General features: G+C 47.1%; 1 protein-coding gene across 3 annotated transcripts in view; it reads right to left on the bottom strand.

The window, feature by feature from the left end:
• Positions 1–19838, bottom strand: part of TMTC1 (transmembrane O-mannosyltransferase targeting cadherins 1) — a 171035-nt gene that overhangs the window by 133981 nt on the left and 17216 nt on the right. For 2 of the 3 annotated variants that reach the window (XM_077935116.1, XM_077935117.1), the window contains exon 1: positions 9121–9597. The exons of the other annotated variant lie outside the window; for it this stretch is intronic. In XM_077935116.1, coding sequence (XP_077791242.1) covers positions 9121–9449 — 329 coding nt within the window. In that variant the 5' untranslated portion in view covers positions 9450–9597. Of the gene's footprint in view, positions 1–9120; positions 9598–19838 lie in introns of those variants that run through there. 3 annotated transcript variants of the gene reach the window in all.

The following is a 19838-nucleotide window of genomic DNA, read 5'->3' as shown; positions in this document are numbered from 1 at the left end:
AAAGGGACAGCTTCATGGTGCCCAGGAGACAGGGCCAATGCACCCCAAATATTTATACCCCTTCTTTTTCCCTAATGGGACTTAAGGCGGCTTACACACAAAAATGAAAACAGATTTTTAAAAATAACCATTAAAAAACAATTAAACGTTGTCAGAGCTAAAACTATCTATCTATTAAAACCATCCAAATAAAAACAGCACAGCACCAGCCCTTTCATTAAAAGCAGTCATTTCCCAAAAGCCTGTTGGAACAAAAAATTCTTCACCTGTTGGCAGAAGGACAAGGAGAAAGCCAGTCTAGCTTCCCCAGGGAGGGTGTTCCAAATGTCCATTAACCGCAGCTTGCTTACGTGCCTTTGGTTCTTCAAGGGCAACCCTGAGACTAAAGGAGGAGAAAGCTGACAGGCAGAGCTACCCTCTGGACTAGTTGGAAGGAAGAAGCCAGATGTGCCCTGGCAGTGGGTAGGCTATGAATGGTGAGCCAATGCCCCATTCACTCTAATGCGGAAGCCCCCACCAATTGTGATGTAGTGTTGGGCCTCCCAAGAGTCAGCCAGCAACTCCGTACAATGCAAATTGCCACACACACAAAAACCATATGCACAAGACTAACATCTGCATATTTCCCTCTGCTAAAGGGAATATTCTTGGGAAGTACGGATGTCTATCTCTCATCCAGGTTTTGTGGAGGGTTTGTCTGTTTGGAATGGGGGGAGAATGTTTATTTCAAGCATCCAGTATTTGGAGGCAAAATCTCAGAGTCTCTAGGTTGATACAAGCACTTGGCCACAGCAGCTGAAATACACCCCCCTGTTTTCCATCCTCCATAACCACATGTCCATCTGGGATAGCTCGGTAGAGCATGAAGCTTTTCATCTCAGGGTCATGGGTTTGAGCTCCACATTGTGCAAAAGATACCTGCATTGCAGGGGGGTTGGACTAGATGACCCTCATGGTCCCTTCCAACTCTACAATTCTATGATTCAATGTCCTCTTTCAAGGCTCCAAATATATGGTTAAACACCTAACTAGATGCAAACGTAAGATTAAAGACCTTCACTGTAAGAGATTTCTGCTTTTTGCTAGATCCCTTAAAATGAACTGTCTAACGCAGAGATGGGGAACCTGTGGTGGGATTTCACTGCATGGCCAGTGCTCAGGGATGATTGGGGTGGGTGGGGTTGAACAGGGTTTCCATTCCTGTTCTAATACATCTCAGTTTCAAAAAGAGTGTGTTTGGAGGTGAAATAAAAAAGCGAGAGAGACGTGTTTTGCAATCTTACAAAACCAAATTCTATCTACACTACATTTGTCAACAGTACTGAGAACGGGAAGGAAAGGCGAGGTGCCGCTTTGCTTGTAGAAACAAGTTTAAAAAAACAGGGAAAAAATAATCCCATCTATTAAGCTGCCTAATGGGCAAATTACACATTATCCCAATTATATTAATGCACAGTTCAAAGCTTATTACTCGAAACCATATGCAGCTGCTTCTCTTGGATATTCAACGGATGTAACTAATGTCTAGTTCCCATGTCCCAGATTGTTGATTCCTTTCACAACCAGTTGGCAAAGTCTGCTTTTATGGAGAAAAGGTGCAAAATGATGGATAATGTGCAGGCTGGTAAAGATGCTTCTCTGGACGGCCTGCCAATGCAAAAGTAGAGGCTCCAAGTGGGAGGATACAGGAGGAAGCAACCCAAAATGGATTATGACTACGTATACACTAGCTGATTGCGGGCGCTTCCAAACTGCCAGTGCTTTGCCAGAGGGATTCAAACTCATACCAAGACATTTAGGTTTGAGCAATTAAAAGGGATTAAAGTGCTCTGCTACCCCCCCTAGCACAACAAATCCACTTTAAAAAAGAAACTGAGTCTTTGCAGTTAGGAAAGTAACGGGGAATTGCATTGAATAGTGTGTGCATAGAGTGTGTGAACCAGTGATTAATAGGGAGACATATAAACACCCCAAAAGCTTTCAACACACCGTGACTCATCTCAAGAATTCCATTCTTTCTTCCATGATCCTCCCCAGGCCTGAAATGTTCAGAAAGGACCAAATACACACAATACTGTTGCCATTTTTGTAATACACAAATGAAACTGGTCTTAAAGATAAATTATCCAAAGCATCTTTGCAGATACAGCTATTCTGAACAGCACAGCTTGAACTATTCCTGCCCCCCGAAATGATTTATTTGTAATAGATTTAAAACATACAAACAAACAAAAAACTTTTATGCTGTCTCCAGAACTTTATATGCTGGACATTTGTATAATTTGTATGACTTAGTAATAACCTTTTATGTCAATGTAAAATTTGATACCTATTATGGAGATGCGGGAGTTGTTATGTAATGTATCTGTTATGTATAAAAACCAATCTTCTTTTTTTAAAGGGCTCATTGAAACAGACTATCATCAACCACTGAAAGAGATGATGAAAGTGTAAATGATAGAAAGTCAACCAAATCCTCAAGCTCCCCCAACTTCGCCCCAATTCATTTACGATGCTACTGTGGCATTTGTGGGCTTCTTTAATTTTATTGATTGCAGACAAGGAACTTGGTGCAAATGCTGCATCATGCTGCTAACCAGAACTATAAAGGTGTTCCTCTGACAGTACAGGGGCTTTCTCAAAGATAAAAAAAGGAAAACGGTCACAGGAACAAAAAGAAGTACACCATGTACTTTAAAAAAAATCCTAACACATTTTTGGCAGGATTAAGAGGTCTGGAGGGATGCCAGAAATAGAGAATCAATCTGGTGCATTTTTTAAAGAGAGAGAGAGAAACCCAGCTACATAGTGCAAGGGGATTATTTATATTTCTCCTTGCACTGTGTACTGCAACCCAAATAATCTGACAATCCCCTAAACACAGAAAGAACCAAGGAAGCAGCAACAGAAAGTCCCAGTTCCCTCTTCGCTCTCACTCAGTTATCTCCCTCTGTTCCTCAGTGTATCCTTGGAACGGCTGCCAACTACTGGAAAGTCCCTGCTACTGACTTCCATCGAATCCAAGATGCCAACCAAACCAAGGCAGAAGCTGGACCAGTTTTCTCCAACCTGGTGACTCTCCAGGTGTTTTCGACTGCAACTCCCATCAGCCCCAGCCAGCATGGCGGCCAAAGGAAGTTGTAGTCCAACACACCAGGAGGGAGGGTATCAGGGTGCAGAAAAGAGTTAGGCGCTCCATGATCACATGCTGCTTACATCTAAGTGCCTCTGCAGTACACGGCGTCCCACTGCCTTGCACCAGCACACCTCTGGCAGATCGCACAGCCACATCTAGCAGTCACGCAGGTACCTTGTGCAATGCATATGGATAAAAATCTGGTATCGGAGGGGTGAGGGACCCACTCACTGCATCAGCCAACACTGTGCTCCCAGAGAACATGTATTAGCCTAAAACACCATACTCCAAACCCAGTACTATGGGAACAATAGCATAGAGCTGGGGAACAGAACCTGGTGCCCTCAAGATGTTCCTGACTACAATTCCCATAATTATTGACCATTCATCATACTGTCTGAGGCTGGTGGGAGCTGTTGTCCAGAACACCTGGAAGGCACCCATTGCCAATGTTTGGCGCAGACGCTCCACAATTGCACCCAAGCCAACAGCGTGACAAAACTATTCAATATGTGATAGAACAAGAACAAGAATAGCCTATGGAAAAACACTGAGGATCCAAGAAGGGTCAAGGTTCACTCACAGATCACATGTTCCCCACCAGTACAAGTGTAGGAACGAACTGCAACTGGACAGGTTGGAAAGGCGGATCACAACTAGACCCTTGTTTTTCATAAAAGGCCACACCCATTTCTGGAGCAGATGATGGCACAGCCCCAGACTGCACAAGCGCCAATTCAAAGCATAGCAGCAAATAATCACCAGTATATCAAAGGCAAAACACAGTGAGCAATCATAGAGAAGCTTTGCCCAACCTTGTGCCTTCCAGGTGTTCTGGGCTCCGTCCCAGACAGCACAGCCAATGGTCAAGGATGATGGGAGTTACAATTCAACAACATCTGGAGGTCATCTGGCTGGAGAACTTTGTAGGGGCCCCATAGAGCCAAGCACAACTCATCGCAAATACAATGAATACGAGAGAGAGTGCTAAGAACTCGATCCATAGACAGATTGCTGAAGACTCCTTTATCAAACATTACCGAGTCACAAAGCAAGCAGATGAGCCAAGCAATAGAAAAGGGAGTCACATTTATTTACTTACCACAGTTCTATGCCACCCATATTTATTTACTACATTTGTATACCACCCACATAGCTAAGATTTCTAGGGTGTTTACAGAGACATTAAAAATGGAAAAGGCAATCCAATTGACAACAAAAAATACTTAGACCTGCTATGAAATAAATCTCAGCCGCAAAACCCATCTAAAAGCAGCATAATCATGCAACCAAAACAATTTAAAACCAGCAGAAATCTTAGTTAAGGTGGGATAGATGTACCCACTGCAATGAAAAGGCATTCACCTGGTGCAGAGAAGGGCAGGTAAGCCTCGCTGGGGAAGGCGTTCTAGAAGTGGGGTGCCACCACATAAAAGGCCCTCTCTCAGTTCCACTCATCTAACTTCACTAGATAAAAGGGCTTCTGATGACAATCTCAAGACTCAAGCAAGTTTAGGATCCTTTGAGTAACCTGGGCCCAAGCAACATGAAAAAATATAAAGTATGGGACCTCTGATTATAGAATTGCAGAGTTGGAAGGAACACCAAGAGCCATCTAGTCCAACCCCTGCGATCTTCTGTCCAACATGGGGCCTGAACCCACAACGCTGAAATCAATTATCATTCTCTACCAACTGAGCTATACCTAAATATCATCTATCCCTGATATTCTCACTTCTAAAAGGTAAACTCCTATGTATCTGGAAAGGGGAATTGCATGGGAGACAGACCAGGTGAGCACACATCCAGTGAGAGAAAGAGAAAAGGAGCACAGGCTAAACTTGGTAGTAGATCAGGGATGGGGAGCCTGTGGCCCTCTCCAATCAGCCTCAACCAGCATGGCAAATCATCAATGATGATGGGACTTGTAGTCCACCAACATCTGGAGAACCACAGGGATAGAGTCACAAGGCTGTGCTGGTCGCCAGGTGGGAAAGACCATTCATGTCTCCTTCATCCATAATCCAGTAAAGGTAAAGGTAAAGGTACCCCTGCCCGTACGGGCCAGTCTTGACAGACTCTAGGGTTGTGCGCCCATCTCACTTAAGAGGCCGGGGGCCAGCGCTGTCCGAGGACACTTCCGGGTCACGTGGCCAGCGTGACAAAGCTGCATCTGGCGAGCCAGCGCAGCACACGGAAACGCCGTTTACCTTCCCGCCAGAGCGGTACCTATTTATCTACTTGCACCCGAGGGTGCTTTCGAACTGCTAGGTTAGCAGGCGCTGGGACCGAGCAACGGCAGCGCACCCCGCCGCGGGGATTCGAACCGCCGACCTTTTCGATCAGCAAGCCCTAGGCGCTGAGGCTTTTACCCACAGCGCCACCCGTGTCCCCATAATCCAGTAGGTTCTACCAATTAACTTGCACCCTGCCAAGACTTTCTAATAGCATGCAAGCACCCATCTTGTGCTCCCAGGAGTGAAGCAGGTCTTCTGACAAGCATCAAGGAGACAGCAAAGCAGAGCTATTGCCGCAGCACTGAACCACTGAGCAGTTGGAAGACGCCATGTGATGCTGTCACCCACTGTATTCAACAAAAGCCTTAAGTGATGCAGCTGTGTCACTCTCCCTAGGGCAATGCGGAATGCAAGATGCAGAAAGGCCAGAACGCATTTCTGAGCAACTTAAACAGCAAGACAGAATTCCAATGGAAAAGAAAAACCAGCCCTGGGACACCCACCTCAATAACCAACCCAAAGCAGGCTTTATTAAATTTTAAAATTTAATAAGCCACCCTTCCAGAGCACAACTCTCCCCCAGAATGACATACAATGAAGTTAACACTTCCAGAGTAGGAAGCCAGATGCTGAAGCCCCTCCTTCTCCCCATATGCCTCATGGCCCATGCAGCACACTCAGCAGCTAGGAAGGGTAAGGGCTGCAGCTCTAGGGTAGAGCATCTGCTTTGCCTGCAGAAGGTCCCAGGATCAATCCTCAGCATCTCCATGTGAGGCTAGGAAGGTCCCTTGTCTGAAGCCCTGGAGAACCATTGCCAGTCAGTGGACCAGTGGGACAACTCAGTATAAGGCAAGTTCCTATGCGGAATCCAAATCAAGTGCCAATTGTGTCCACGAAGAGGAAGAGGAAGCTGCCGTATAACAAGTCAAACTTGAGGTAGCAAGGCATAAATCTAGAAGCTTCAGCATGCAAACCCAATGCTGTCCTACAGAGCTGGTGTCTCTTTCCCATTGTCCCTCCCAAACTAGGCTACATAGCCAGATGAAGAAGAAGAGTTTGGATTTGATATCCTACCTTTCACTCCCTTTAAGGAGTCTCAAAGCGGCTAACATTCTCCTTTCCCTTCCTCCCCCACAACAAACACTCTGTGAGGTGAGTGGGGCTGAGAGACTTCAAAGAAGTGTGACTGGCCCAAGGTCACCCAGCAGCTGCATGTGGAGGAGCGGAGACGCGAACCCGGTTCCCCAGATTGCGAGACTACCGCTCTTAACCACTACACCACACTGGCTCAGAGACCCAAAGCGTCAAACAAAAAGAGTGTGATCCAGCAAACAAGGCATGACCCCAGCCAAGTCCACAGCAGGCTACAAAGATACCATTGGCCAGGCTGAATGAGACTGATGGGAGTTGGCATCGAACAACATCTGGGGAGTAGGAGGGGAGGTCCTCCCTTCCTGCTGTAAGGACACTAGAGCTCCCGGTGCAGGTGGAAGGAATCCTCAGCATCAGTTTTTAAAAAGTAACAGGTAAACCTCTGCCTTTGACCCTAGAGCAGGCCCTTGAGGCCTTTTTTGGTAGCCCTCAGCTACATCTGACACCCCCTCAGCCCTTACACTGCCTTCCCAAAGTTGGGTAAGTGAGGCACAGGGCTTTTAGGAGGAGGCGTGAGGGTTCTGACAGGGTCCTAGAGTTGCCCTGTCTCCTTCCCAAGGCCCAGTTAAGGCTTTCATAGCTTTGGGATGGAGGTGGGAGGGCTGGGACGTGTGTCAAATTTTGGCCTCGCTCCCCCCCCCCCACCCAACGTGCAACAAGGCAGTGTGCAGCCTACAGGTTCCGTGTCAAAGCACTCGTGCAGCCTAATTGGTATGAAAAGTTGGGCTGCCCTACCCTAGAGAGTCACTGCCAGCCAAAGTAGACAATACGGGGCTAGACAAATACGCAGACCTAGCCTGGTATAAGGCAGTTTTCTGTCTCTCAAATGCTACCTAGTCTTAAGTTACCGCTCACCAAAATAATTTGCAAGTGCAGTCAAGGATGGAGGCAGCAGGCAAAAATGAAAGTTAAAAGAGTGCTAATAATCCTATGTGCAACTTGCACTGATGAATTATTCACTTATGTATTCAAATATGTATAGGCCATTTGTTGTAGTTTATGCAGCTAAATGTTGTTGTTTTTTTACATTAATAAATATGGAAAAACAGTCTGATCTAGCTTATGTCAGATTCCAGTTAACATCCCACCTTTTGACTGTGGCTCAGTGGCAGAACACTTGCTTTGCATGCAGGTTCAATCCCTGGGATCTCCAGGTAGAACTGGGAAGTGCTGCCAGTCAGTGTAGACAATATTGAGCTAGATGGACCAATGATTTCACATGGTGTAAGGGCAGCTTCCTATGTTCCTTACAGATCAAACGTCAACCACAGGGAGGTACTAAAGCTGAAGAAAAGAGACTCAAAGGCCAAGACGAAAGAAAGGCAAATCAGTTAGCTTGAGACATTTTTCATCCCAGGCATACAGCCATATAGATCAATGGAAAGGGGGGGGGGGGTTGCATAAACCTCTGGCCTTAAACTCCAGAGGGGGAGCCACCCCAAAGGAAAAAAGCCTGGGGGTAAAAGCAAGAAAAGCATCAGCATATTTACAACCAGTTAGGAAACCCTTCTTGGCTCAGGAGTGAGGCTGGAATTTGTAGCTTTGCATAGCTAAAGTTCACCCAGCAACCAAGAAAGCATCTTATCCCCACAGGGAAAGGCTGAACTGTGTTCTAAGCCTGCTCCAGTGGAGGCAAAGAGGAGCAAAGAACTGGCTCAGAAGGAATACCAGCCACAGGGATGTCTCCAATACTAATCCTACTCAGAGTAGGCCTATTTGTGTTCCTGGAAAGAGCCAACTTGGATTCATTATTTTCAGTGAATCTGCTCTGCGTAGGGCTAGCACTGGATACAAACCCTGGCCAGCACCACAGGAAATGCTTGGAAAGGCAGAGCACAGTCAACTTTCCAGCAGACTGTATGGTCCAGGATTCAGCTAGGAAAGTTGCCAGGACTAGCCGTGGGAATGACTGCTGCGCCAGGGGGCAAAGACTGTGCTCAAATGAGCCTGGGGGAAAGAAGAACTCGAAGAGGTGAATCACAGAATCAAGACAACCACAGAGATGGAAAGGACCCCAGGGTCATCTGGTCCAACCAGAGGTGGGAAGATGGGCACAGGAACATTTACCACCTGAACAAAAAACTACATGCACACACAGCATCCCTGTGGTTCTTTGCTCTATCCCAAAACAGAAGAGAGAATTCATCAGTGTTCTTCAACCCTTCCTCCCTATATGACACCCACTATCAACATTTTTTAAATCTGAGTTCCTCAGGGAAGGGACTCATTTCCCCCCTCCCGGTAAAGTCCATTCAGCATTGCCTGCCCTCGGATCTAAGCGTAAGAGTTAAGCAGCCATATCCTTTCCTGCGAAACTGTCAACTCCTACGGAGTTAGGACTACTCCCCACCCGACTTTCAAAACTAGCTTCCTCTCCCCCAGGCATGTGCAGAGCGCTTTCACTTCTCCCCAACTGCCTCCCACAGTCTGGGGCGCAATGGAACTCCTGAGGGCTGGTTTGGCGAGAAGTGCGCCCGCTCCCCTGGGCATGTGCAGAGTGCTTTTGCATGACCCGGGAGGCCAGGTTCGCGGCTCCCGTCTCCTGGGCGCTGCGTGGTTTTATGGAAGAAGGGCACCCGCTCCGCGCCCACTTACTTGAAGGTGAGGACGCAGAGCGGGCGGTAGGACTTGTGGCTGGTGTTCTCGGCCATGCCCTTGCCCCAGAAGTCGTTCCCGAAGGCGGCCGCCACGGGGGCCGCCGCCCGCGCGTCCGGGTTGTTGACGATCGCCCACACGTCGTCGTGCACGAACTCGCCGCGCAGGGAGTTCAGGTAGCAGAGAGCCGCCAGCAGCGCCGCGCCCGCCCCGGCTCCCCAGCGCCCGGCCCGGGCAGCCCGGCGCGGAGGCGGCTGCGGCTGGCGCAGAGGCGCTCGTGACTCCCTGCTGCTCCGGCCGCCGCCTCCCGCCGCCGCTGCCGCCCCCATCCCGCGGCCGGGCTAGCTGCCTTCCTCCTGCGCAGCGGCGGCGTCGGCGGCGTCGAGGCATCCCCAGCTCAGCGCCTCCTCGCCTTCCCTCCACGCCGGCATGGCGCCAGAGGAGAGCAGCCGCGAGCCGGAGCAGGCGGCGGCGGCGCTGCTGCTGCTTCGGAGGCTGCCCGCTCGCGTTCTGCCGCTGCTCCGCCGGCCCAGCTGCAAATAAACAGCCGCCGCCTCCCCTCGCCATCCCTCCCTTCCGTCCCTCCCCCGCAGCACGCATGCTCCCTCCAGCCGGGGAGGCTTCCCGCCCCCGCCCGCCCAGAAGCTGGGTTCTCCTGGGGGGGGGGTGGAAGGGGCGGGGAACAAGCCTCTCCCTCCCGGGCATAGGTGCCGGCTCCCTGGGGGCCTGAGCACCGGCAAAATTCCCCATCAAGGGGCCGGGCACCCACAAATCTCGCCGCCAGGGACATGCACGCTGCACGGCACCCACAGCCCCGGGCACCCACGGTTGCCACCGTGCCAAGCTGGCACTTTGGCTCCCGTGCGCCCTGTATGGCCACATGCACCCCCTCCCGCTCAAGCCCAGGGTTTCTGTCTGCGGCGCGCTCCCCGCCCCAATTTCTTTCCATCAAGCGTTCCTTCGCCGGTGATTGAGCTCAAACAGGGCAATGCAAGCAATAATAATAATGAAATCTGCATTAGTTTATAAGTAATTGTTTTCTCAAGGAAATGAATGGGATGTTCCAGGATGCTGATTCCCAAATGTCAGCTTTTCTTGTTGACTTTTGGTTTCCCCCCTCCCCCCTCTAATGAAAGGGATGACAGTGCACTCTCAAAGAACATCCGAAGAGTTCTGCTAGGTTGGGCCAGTCGCCTAACTGGTCCAGCATCCTCCTCTCGCAGCTGCCAACCAGATGCGGCTGGGAAGGAGGCAAGCAGGACCTCTAGGATTCAGAAGTATAGTGCTTTCCACAGTGGAGGTAGAGCAGGCAAAGGCAAACTTAGCCCTCCAGGTGTTTTTTGAGACTACAACTCCCATCATCCCTGACTACTGGTCCTGTTAGCTAGGGATGATGGGAGTTGTAGTCCCAAAAACACATGGAGTGCCGAATTTGCTTATGGCTGAGGTAGAGCATAGCCATCAGGGTTAATAGCCATGGATAGCCTTATCCTCCACAAATTTATCTCATCCTCTTTTAAAGCCATCCAAAGATGGCTTTCTTTTTCACTGTTCCTTGGGGTGAATTCCATAAATTATGCCCTGTCCAAAATTTTGGGCTGCCCTGATTCTTCCAACATTCAGCTTCATTCCCTGTTCATTCTGCTTACGGTCAAAATGGACAAGGCTCTGTTGACTTTTGGGGGAATCATGGAATTATAGAGTTGGAAGGTACCCCAAGGGTCATCTAGTCCAACTAGGGGCCCAAGAGTACTTGAGGGTTGTGCTCTAGCTGGACCATAAAGAAGGCTGATCGCCAAAGAATTGATGCTTTTGAATTAAGGTGCTGGAGGAGACTCTTGAGAGTCCCATGGACTGCAAGAAGATCAAACCTATCCATTCTTAAGGAAATCAGCCCTGAGTGGTCACTGGAAGGACAGATCCTGAAGCTGAGGCTCCAATACTTTGGCCACCTCATGAGAAGAGAAGACTCCCTGGAAAAGACCCTGATGTTGGGAAAGATGGAGGGCACAAGGAGAAGGGGCCGACAGAGGACGAGATGGTTGGACAGTGTTCTTAAAGCTACCAGCATGAGTTTGATCAAACTGCGGGAGGCAGTGGAAGACAGGAGTGCCTGGCGCGCTCTGGTCCACGGGGTCACGAAGAGTCGGACAAGACTAAATGACTAAACAAAAAAAAAGGGACTGCCACAGCCATACTGACAGGCGAATATAGGAAGCTGCCTTATACTGAGTCAGACCATTGGTCCATCTAGCCCAGTTTTTCCTACACTGAGCGGCAGCAGCTTTGCAGGATTTCCGACTGGGGACTTTCCTAGCCAAACCTGGAGATGTCGCAGACCGAGGCATGGCGGATGCTCTACCACTGAGCTTTCACCCTTCCCCTAATAATAGTCCAAAGTTTCTAAACATCACCAAGTTAGGGAAGGTGGTGTAGATTGATGGCAGCAGCTCTCCAGGGCCATGGGCAGAACGCTCTTTCCTATCAGCTGCTATCCTCATTCTTTTACATGTCCAGCATGTGCTTTTACCATAGAACCATGATTTTGCTCCAAAGGGGCTTATATACTGCCAGAAAACCAAATCTGGAGAACGCAATCCCTGACAAAACACAAAATACAAATAAATGAATGAAGTTGAGGTCTAGATAACCATAATATTGCTCTGTAAAGTATGTATGCAAGAATTTAAACCTATATCAAAACACAATCTATGGCTGATAGCCAATAGGATATGCAATCATAGCTGAGTTAATCTCGTGTGGGCTTATGCCATTTCTATGCAAACACAGTGTGTTATCTCCCATGAACAAAAGCATTGTTGGTCCAAAGTCCTGAAACACATCGATTCCAAAAGTTGCATGCTAAGTGGCTTGCCAGTGTGGTGTAGTGACTAGGGCCTGGAAGACCTGGGTTCAAATCCCTGCTTGGTCATGAAACTCACTGGGTGACCTTGGGCCAGTCACTGCCTCTCAGCCTATCCTACCTCACAAGGTCATTGCGGGAATTAAATGAAGAAGGGGAGAACCATGTACAGCACCTTGCGCTCCTTAGAAGGAAAGGAGGGATAGAAACACTGTAAGTAAATAAACCCATTTTGACTCTGAAGAGTGTTGTTTAGAGAGTGCTGTTTCAGTGCTGTTTAGAGAGATTTTTCAGTTTATGTACACAGAACCCATTTGGGCATGTAGTTTCTCATACAGTACTATGTTCACAGAGGTGTACCCCCACGCACCTAAAAAAGAATAAAAGACTGGAAGAGGAAGGAATAACACAAATGCTTCTTTTTAAAAAGTTTTTGAAGAGTGCGAGAGAACTTCAATTGCAGCTCTTATAAATTGGCATATATAGAGATTGCTGTAAAGAAAACCTAGGAAGAAGGAGGGGGGAAGATAGGTATTGAGAGTTTTCTTAGAAGAGGTGAGCACTGCGACATGCTGCATATCAGAAGGTAAAGAATTATAAATGGAAGGATAGGTGAAAGAGAACCTGCACAGAAGCAAAAGAGAATGAACTGCAAAACAAGGAGAGGACAGGATTGAAAAACAGCGGGGAGGGCAGGAGTATGAGGTTATTTCAGAGGCAGAATATGGCTGCAACAAAGGATAGAACAGGTAACCACTGTCAAGAGAATCAAAACAGGAAGCAGATTAACTACTAATGCACACGACATGCTGTTTTTCATAAGGTTAAGCAATGGGAAATCTGGATTTTAACTTGGAAGATGCTTCACACAGTAATTTCAGTGTGGTGATAGAATCTGAGCCAGTCATCCTAGGTAGTTTGTCACATGTCCAGAAGCTGTAAATTACGTTGTTTTCAATCTAATTATGTGTTAGGAGCTAAGGCTTTCACCTATGGAAATACAAAGTTCTGGTAACTGACAGGTGCAATTCAGTGACTTCTGGGTGAGCCCAGCACAGAAATGGTCTATTCACCTAATGTTTACTTTCGGTGTCAATTTTATTTACATCCTATGTTTCCATATAGGCCCGTGGTGGTTTACATCAAAGTGACAAAAATAGTGCCAAAATCATAAAGCAATTAGCCTAAGACATCTCAGTAGCTAACACAAATTCATAAATAAGACAAGATGGAAATATTACAATATTAGTGAACAACAACCCACTTAACTATTCATCAAAGCATGTAATTCATAGTTACCAGATCATAACATTTCAAACTAACCTGAAAACATAAACAAACAAATCTTCTATCGGGCCAAGAAATGCCCAATCAAGTTGTACAAAGTGTACAAATTAAAAAATACAAATAGTATTTATTTGTGTGGCCGAAGTCATTTAAAAACAAAAACAAAAACCACTTGTCAGGTGGTATTTAACTCCTTTAGGAGACCTTGTTTTGTGCTAACCTGGCCATTGTTCCATCTAGCCTAATACTGTACTGTACTGTATACCAATTGATAGAGACTCTCTAAGGTTACGGGGGGAAACCCTTGGAACAGATTTAGGGGGCACAGTGGGAAAGGAAGCCCCTTTGTGCAGGGAAAATTGTACCTGTACTAATAGTGGGTCAACATTCTACAGCTAGATGTGCTTTTTTGGGATGATTACATGCATAACCTTAAGGTTGTCATATTTCAAAAAGTGAAAATCTGGACACAAAAGCTCTTTTTTGCCATATGTCCAGATTTTCCAGGCTGTTTGGACGATTTCCACCCAGACACTGATTCCGGCTGCAGTTTTCCGGGTATGTCCAGGAAATTCTGGATGTATGGCAACCCTATATAACCTTGTATTCTGCAGTATTATATTTTAGAAAAATAGTTAAACCAAAATCACTTGTGCCTTTTTCTTCTTCTAGTGAGGACATGTGGTGAACCATTCAGACCACCACAATATCAGTCATGAGATCAATTTTTCAGCTTCAAATCCACACCATGTGATGACATGAGCTGGTCTTTGCTTCCAAAACAGGTACCCAGGAACACTGAACCAGACTACTAGCCCATCTAGCACAGTACTGCCTGCACTGACTAGCAGCAGCTCTCCAGGGTTTCAGATAGAGTCTTTCCCAATCCTTTTTGGAGATGCCAAGGATTGAACCTGCGACCTTCCGCATGTAAATCATCTGCTCTGTCGCTGAGCTACAAGCCCTTGCTCAAATGAATGTGATTAGTGCAAAGCTTTAATTCCAAGTCAGATTTGCACTGGAAATCTGTAGAATCTGTAGAAATCAACATTCCCCTGAACACTAAGCTTGTTCAGCCATATTCAAGTAACTCAACCAACTCAGTAAACATGTCTCTGTCCTTTGTTGTATTTCCATGACCCTGTTTTTTTATGCAATTCTGGGCAAAAATGCTTGCACTGTATCAACCAATGATGTGTTGCTAGCATTACGGAGACAGGTCAGGATTTCCACAGCAACACCGGCTGGCAAAGAAACCTGATTCAGTTCACATATGGACCTACTTAAGCTTTCATTCCTTTAAAATATAATGTGTCTAGTATTTAAATAAAGTTTATAGAACTTGACTTGGGAGTGGAAAGTGGGTGGGAAGGAGGCAAAGTGGGAAATACGCTGGAGGCTGGTCCGTCAGGATTTCATCTTATAATCGGCTCATTTGGAAACACCTGGTAAATGAGGCAATCAAATTTGGCCTCAAAGCAACCCCCACCAAAAAAAGCAAGCAATAAGAATAATAAAATCCAGTCAGCAGAGTCAACAAAAAGAAAGAAAAACAACAGCCCTAGGGCATTTATGATCATGACAATTATATTCAAATTTTATACCTTGCCCTGGCTTAGAGGAGTTTACAGCATTGGAAGGAATGTGAAAACATACTTAAAGTGTGTCTGTGTTGCTCATTATAAAAATACAAGTTAGTATGAAAAATTGTGCACTAACACTTCGGATATGATAAAATGGAAAGCTCAACATATATACAAAACACATAAGATAAATATGCTTATGCCTGGTTCATCCTCCAGGGACTTGGTGTCTGTCGCTAAGCGCTACAGAATGTGACAAAGTGTAACAGGTATTGGGATCTGGCTTTTATATGCAGCAGAGGTGGGGAACCAAAGGCCCAAGAGCCAAAAATGGCTCTCAGAAAACTCCCTAGGCCACACTCCCTCACTTTGCACTGAGTGTTTTTGCCTCTTGCTTGTATGGATGGAGGGTAGAGAAGGATACAAATGAATGCAGAAACCAGCCTACTGCACCTCACATTCATTGCACTGCCTCTTGTCCTACTCACCACTGGCAAGTGGCCCCCAGAAAGTTTCCTAGAAGGAAATGGAGTCCTTGGACTGGAAAACACTTCCCACCATACATGGGAACACTGGCTGAAGCTGCCCATTTCAGTGCTGGAGAACCCTCTCCAAGTGTTCAAAATGCATTCTGCACAAAAGTGATCCATATATATGTTTAAAGGCTTGGGGAAGGGCCCCACCTGGCATCACCTGCAGCCTCAGCATGTTGAGATAAGATCTGAAAGGGGGATTTAGTTATCCTCCTGGAGGTGTTGATGGCTTTGAATGATATCCAAGGCTCAGAGACAGAGGAGGATCAGCAAGCTGAGTCAAGGGCTGCTTCACCACCAGCTGGAGAACAGAACCAGGTTCCTGATACTGAATCAAAGTGGACGACTATGAATCTTAGGTTCTTGCTTCAGTGGCTATTAGCCATGATGGCTGTGTACTACCTCAAATGCCAGACTCAATACCAGCTGCTGGGGTGAGTGGTGATGTTCTCATGCCATACTTTCAGGCTTTCCCAACAGCATATGTTTGGCCACTGGGAAGGCAAGGTGGGTCTTTGGCTTGATCCAGCACAGCTGCTCTTACTTTCTTAACATGTGGCCTAAGCCCTGATCTTCACAGAGCTATCACCACCCGCCCCCCCAGCTGAGCTCAGTTCATCAAAGAGTCAACTCCCTCCTATTCCACAATGCCAGTCCAACAGTGCATGGACAGAAGCCATGGGGAAGAGGATAAATGTTCAGTTTCAAATCGAGTTTTAAGAAGCCACACACCTCAGGCAGGTGTGGTGGTGCCTTGTCAGCTTCCATCTTTCTTTGGAGCAAGTTGCGCACATGGAGCTATCCAAGGTGCTGAGGCTTTGGCTTCCTTGCTCTTTGGGTTCCCACTGAGGTCAAGTGCTCCAGTTGCTCAGGGCTCCTGAATTAATGGAGGAAGGACTTGTGAGTGTGGCCATGAGTTGCGGTCAAGCATTCTCTCAGTGGGTGGAGGTTGAAGTGTGGTGCCAGGTGACTGAGCAAGTGCAGTGCTGGATGTGGCCGGTGACCCAGACCTGCTACCTTCTAATTGCACAGAGCCTCTTTATGTGGAATAATGTAAATCTTCCAATGCAAAATGAGATAAGGCAACCCATTCCCACCACAGTTGTGTTGCCTCTCCACCTTCCTTTTGCTGTATGGCACACCCAAAGCCCAGCAGTTTACAGCAGGTTCAGGAGAGAGGTGAATTACAGTGATGGAGAAAGACTATGCTGCAAAAGTCATTTCTGCTTTGTCTCCTGAAACACTGGGTGATTTAAAGGCAAATAAATGCTCCCCAGTTTTTCAGATATGCCCAGTAAGCTTTTCTTACTCAACCATTTTTTTAATTTAAGAAAAAGCAAGATGCAATTTTTAAAAGTTGATGCTAACACTCCTACTGAAATCAAGGGGAAGTTACAGTGCAATCCTATGCCTTAAAAGTCCTTAGGAGTGGCTGGATTGTGTCCAGATTGTTGGGAGTGTTAGAATGCATCTCAGCAAGACTTGTGGGTTTGCATGGGAAAGGGTAGAAAAAGAGAGGAACCCCCAAATTTCCTAGACTCTCCTTTAACCTTTGTTGACTTTCCCTGATACTCTCAGGGCTGCTGACCCCACTCCTCCCTTCTTCATCCCCCTTACCTTATAAGAGGAGATATATTTGTGTGAGGACAAAGATCAATCATTGCTCTTTGAATCTCCACCCTAGTTACCGTATTTTTTGCTCTATAGGACGCACTTTTTCCCCTTCAAAAATGAAGGGGAAATGTGTGTGCATCCTATGGAGCGAAGACACCATAGCCCTGCGACCCTCTCCCGGCTGGAGAGGTAACGCGGGGCTATGGCAGGAGCCTCTATAGCCGCGTGTCACCTCTCCAGCCGGGAGAGCGCGCGCAGGGCTAAAGCAGCCCCCCACGACCCTCTCCCGGCTGGAGAGGTGACGCGCACCTATGGCAGGAGCCTCCATAGGCGCGCGTCACCTCTCCAGCCGGGAGAGCGCACGCGGGGCTAAAGAAGCCATAGCCCCGCGACCCTCTCCCAGCTGGAGAAGTGACGCGTGACTATGGCAGCAGCCTCTCTGCTGCGCCTTTCCGCTGCTCCCTGACCTGCTCTTTGGGGCTGGTGGTGGGCTTCCCCCCGCCAGCCCCAAAGAGCAGGTCGAAAGGAACCTGAAGCCTGGAGAGCGAGAGGGGTCGGTGCGCACCGACCCCCTAGCTCTCCAGGCTTCCAAGGTAGCCGCCTGAACGCACCTTAAACGGCACCTTGTTTTGGAGGGGGAAAACAAGAGGGGGGAAATTCTCCCCCTCTCTGCGCAGCGCCTCCTGCCGCTTCACTGAAGGGGCGCTGGGCAGAGAGCGGAAGAATTTTTTTTCCTTGTTCTCCCCCCTCTAAAACAAGGTCTGTCCTATTGTCCGGTGCGTACTGTGGTGCGAAAAATACGGTAGATAGAACTTGAATCTTTCCTATGAGCGACATCTGCTAATTGCTACAGATCAAACTGCCACTAAAGGAAGTGACGAGGGGATTGGTGTGAAAGCTCACCATCTGAAGTACAATCTCCAGGCTGACAGCTGCTAATCTTAAGTCTCCAGTTCCCTCTCCTTCAAAGAAAACGCAACCCGTAAAGCGAGAGTGACTAGCAGAGCCACTGCCAGTCAATGTAGACAATAACTGAACTAAGTGGATCAATTGTCTGACCCAGCATAAAGCAGAGTCTGGTGATGGGCAAATCTGTCCACTTTGGTTTCTGTCTGTTTCTCTCTTTTTCCCCATCTTAAATTCAATTCTCCACATTTCCACATCAGTTCACTTTTTTTTAAGTTCTCATGAAACTTCATCAGCACTTTAGTGCAAATTTCTCCCACATTTGTATGCATTTCCCCCCCACAATATACCCATCTATTCAAAGTAATTCCCCCATATATAATGCATCTTCGTACGCTATCTACATTAATATACTCATTTTCATGCACACTTTGTTTCAGTATATACACGTACATGTTACGTGACTTGTAATATTCAAGAAGTGTGATTTTTAAAGGATGACTGTGTTTCCTTTTGCACAGAAACCATGGGTTAGGGAGGGGTTTGCCTCTACTGTGAACGGAATCAATTTTTTCTCTCCATTCCTTGATAAGGCCCAGAAGACACGTAGAAAATGGAAGTTGAAACCGGACTGAAATGTTAGAGTGAAGAGGTTAATAGTGCAATCCTACACAGGTCTCCTCAGATGTAAGCTCCACTTATCCCCCAGGTAACCCTGTACAGGACTGCAACCTTCAAAATGTCTTGTTATCCTATGCTATTTTTTAAAAAACCGCTCTGAGATTGCTTTTTGTTGAAGCACTCCAAATAAATAATAAAACATGCTTAAAAGAGAAAGTGGAAGGGCTGGACTGAACTATTGGTTGATTGCATTTATATTCCCACCTTCCCCCTCCCCCCCCCCGAAAGAGATCAAGGTGGCATACAGTGGTACCTCGGGTTACATATGCTTCAGGTTACATACGCTTCAGGTTGCATACGCTTCAGGTTACACACTCCACTAACCCAGAAATAGTGCTTCAGGTTAAATACTTTGCTTCAGGATGAGAACAGAAATCGTGCTCTGGCGGCGTGGCAGCAGCAGGAGGCCCCATTAGCTAAAGTGGTGCTTCAGGTTAAGAACAGTTTCAGGTTAAGGATGGACCTCCGGAACGAATTAAGTACTTAACCCGAGGTACCACTGTAAATGGTTTTCCCCTCCTCATTGAATCCCCACAACAACAAGTTAGGTTAGGCTGAGAGGCAGTGACTAGCCCAAGGCCGCCCAATGAGCTTCATGGCCAAGCAGGGATTTGAACCCTTGTCTCCCAGGTCCTAGTCCGTTACTCTAACCACTATACCACACTGTCTTTATAGGAACAACTGGGCTAAAAGATGCTGCTCTGACTTTCTCCACCAAGCAGCAAGAGACACAAGGCAATTCAATATTTTAAAAATTGTCATCCTCCTGCAGCACAAAAGCCAGGGAAAGCCTCTTTTTGCTAACGCCCACCTTCCCCCTCCAATGTATAGATTTTACTGAAAAAAATCCTTTAACGGCAAAGAAGAGTAATTTATCACTGGAAACTGATGGTATCACAGGTGCATTTGCCCATCCTATTACATTTTAATTCTTAAGCCACCCACTTCCCAAACCATGCTAATATTTCTTGTACATAAATGCCAGCTGGATAAAACTAGTGGTTTAGGAGGCAAGGCTGTTGAGCCCTAGGACAGGGTTCAATGCAGAGATCAGCACACAGAGATACGCACGTCTGGCCTGGCAAGGCCTTAAAAACTGAGATGAACACACATTAACACATTTGAAATGGTTGCCTGCGGAGGTGTATTTTTCTATACACCTGCTTCACCTCTTAACACCTGCTTGAAAGACGTGTGTGTGTGTGTGTGTGTGTGTGTGTGTGTACCTAATAAATGATTAGTACAGCTGCT

This window comes from Podarcis muralis, chromosome 10 (assembly GCF_964188315.1).
Source record: "Podarcis muralis chromosome 10, rPodMur119.hap1.1, whole genome shotgun sequence".
In the NCBI taxonomy this organism is placed as follows: domain Eukaryota; kingdom Metazoa; phylum Chordata; class Lepidosauria; order Squamata; family Lacertidae; genus Podarcis; species Podarcis muralis.
Note: the sequence above shows the minus strand (reverse complement) of the source record. Positions and strands in the feature narration are given on the sequence as shown.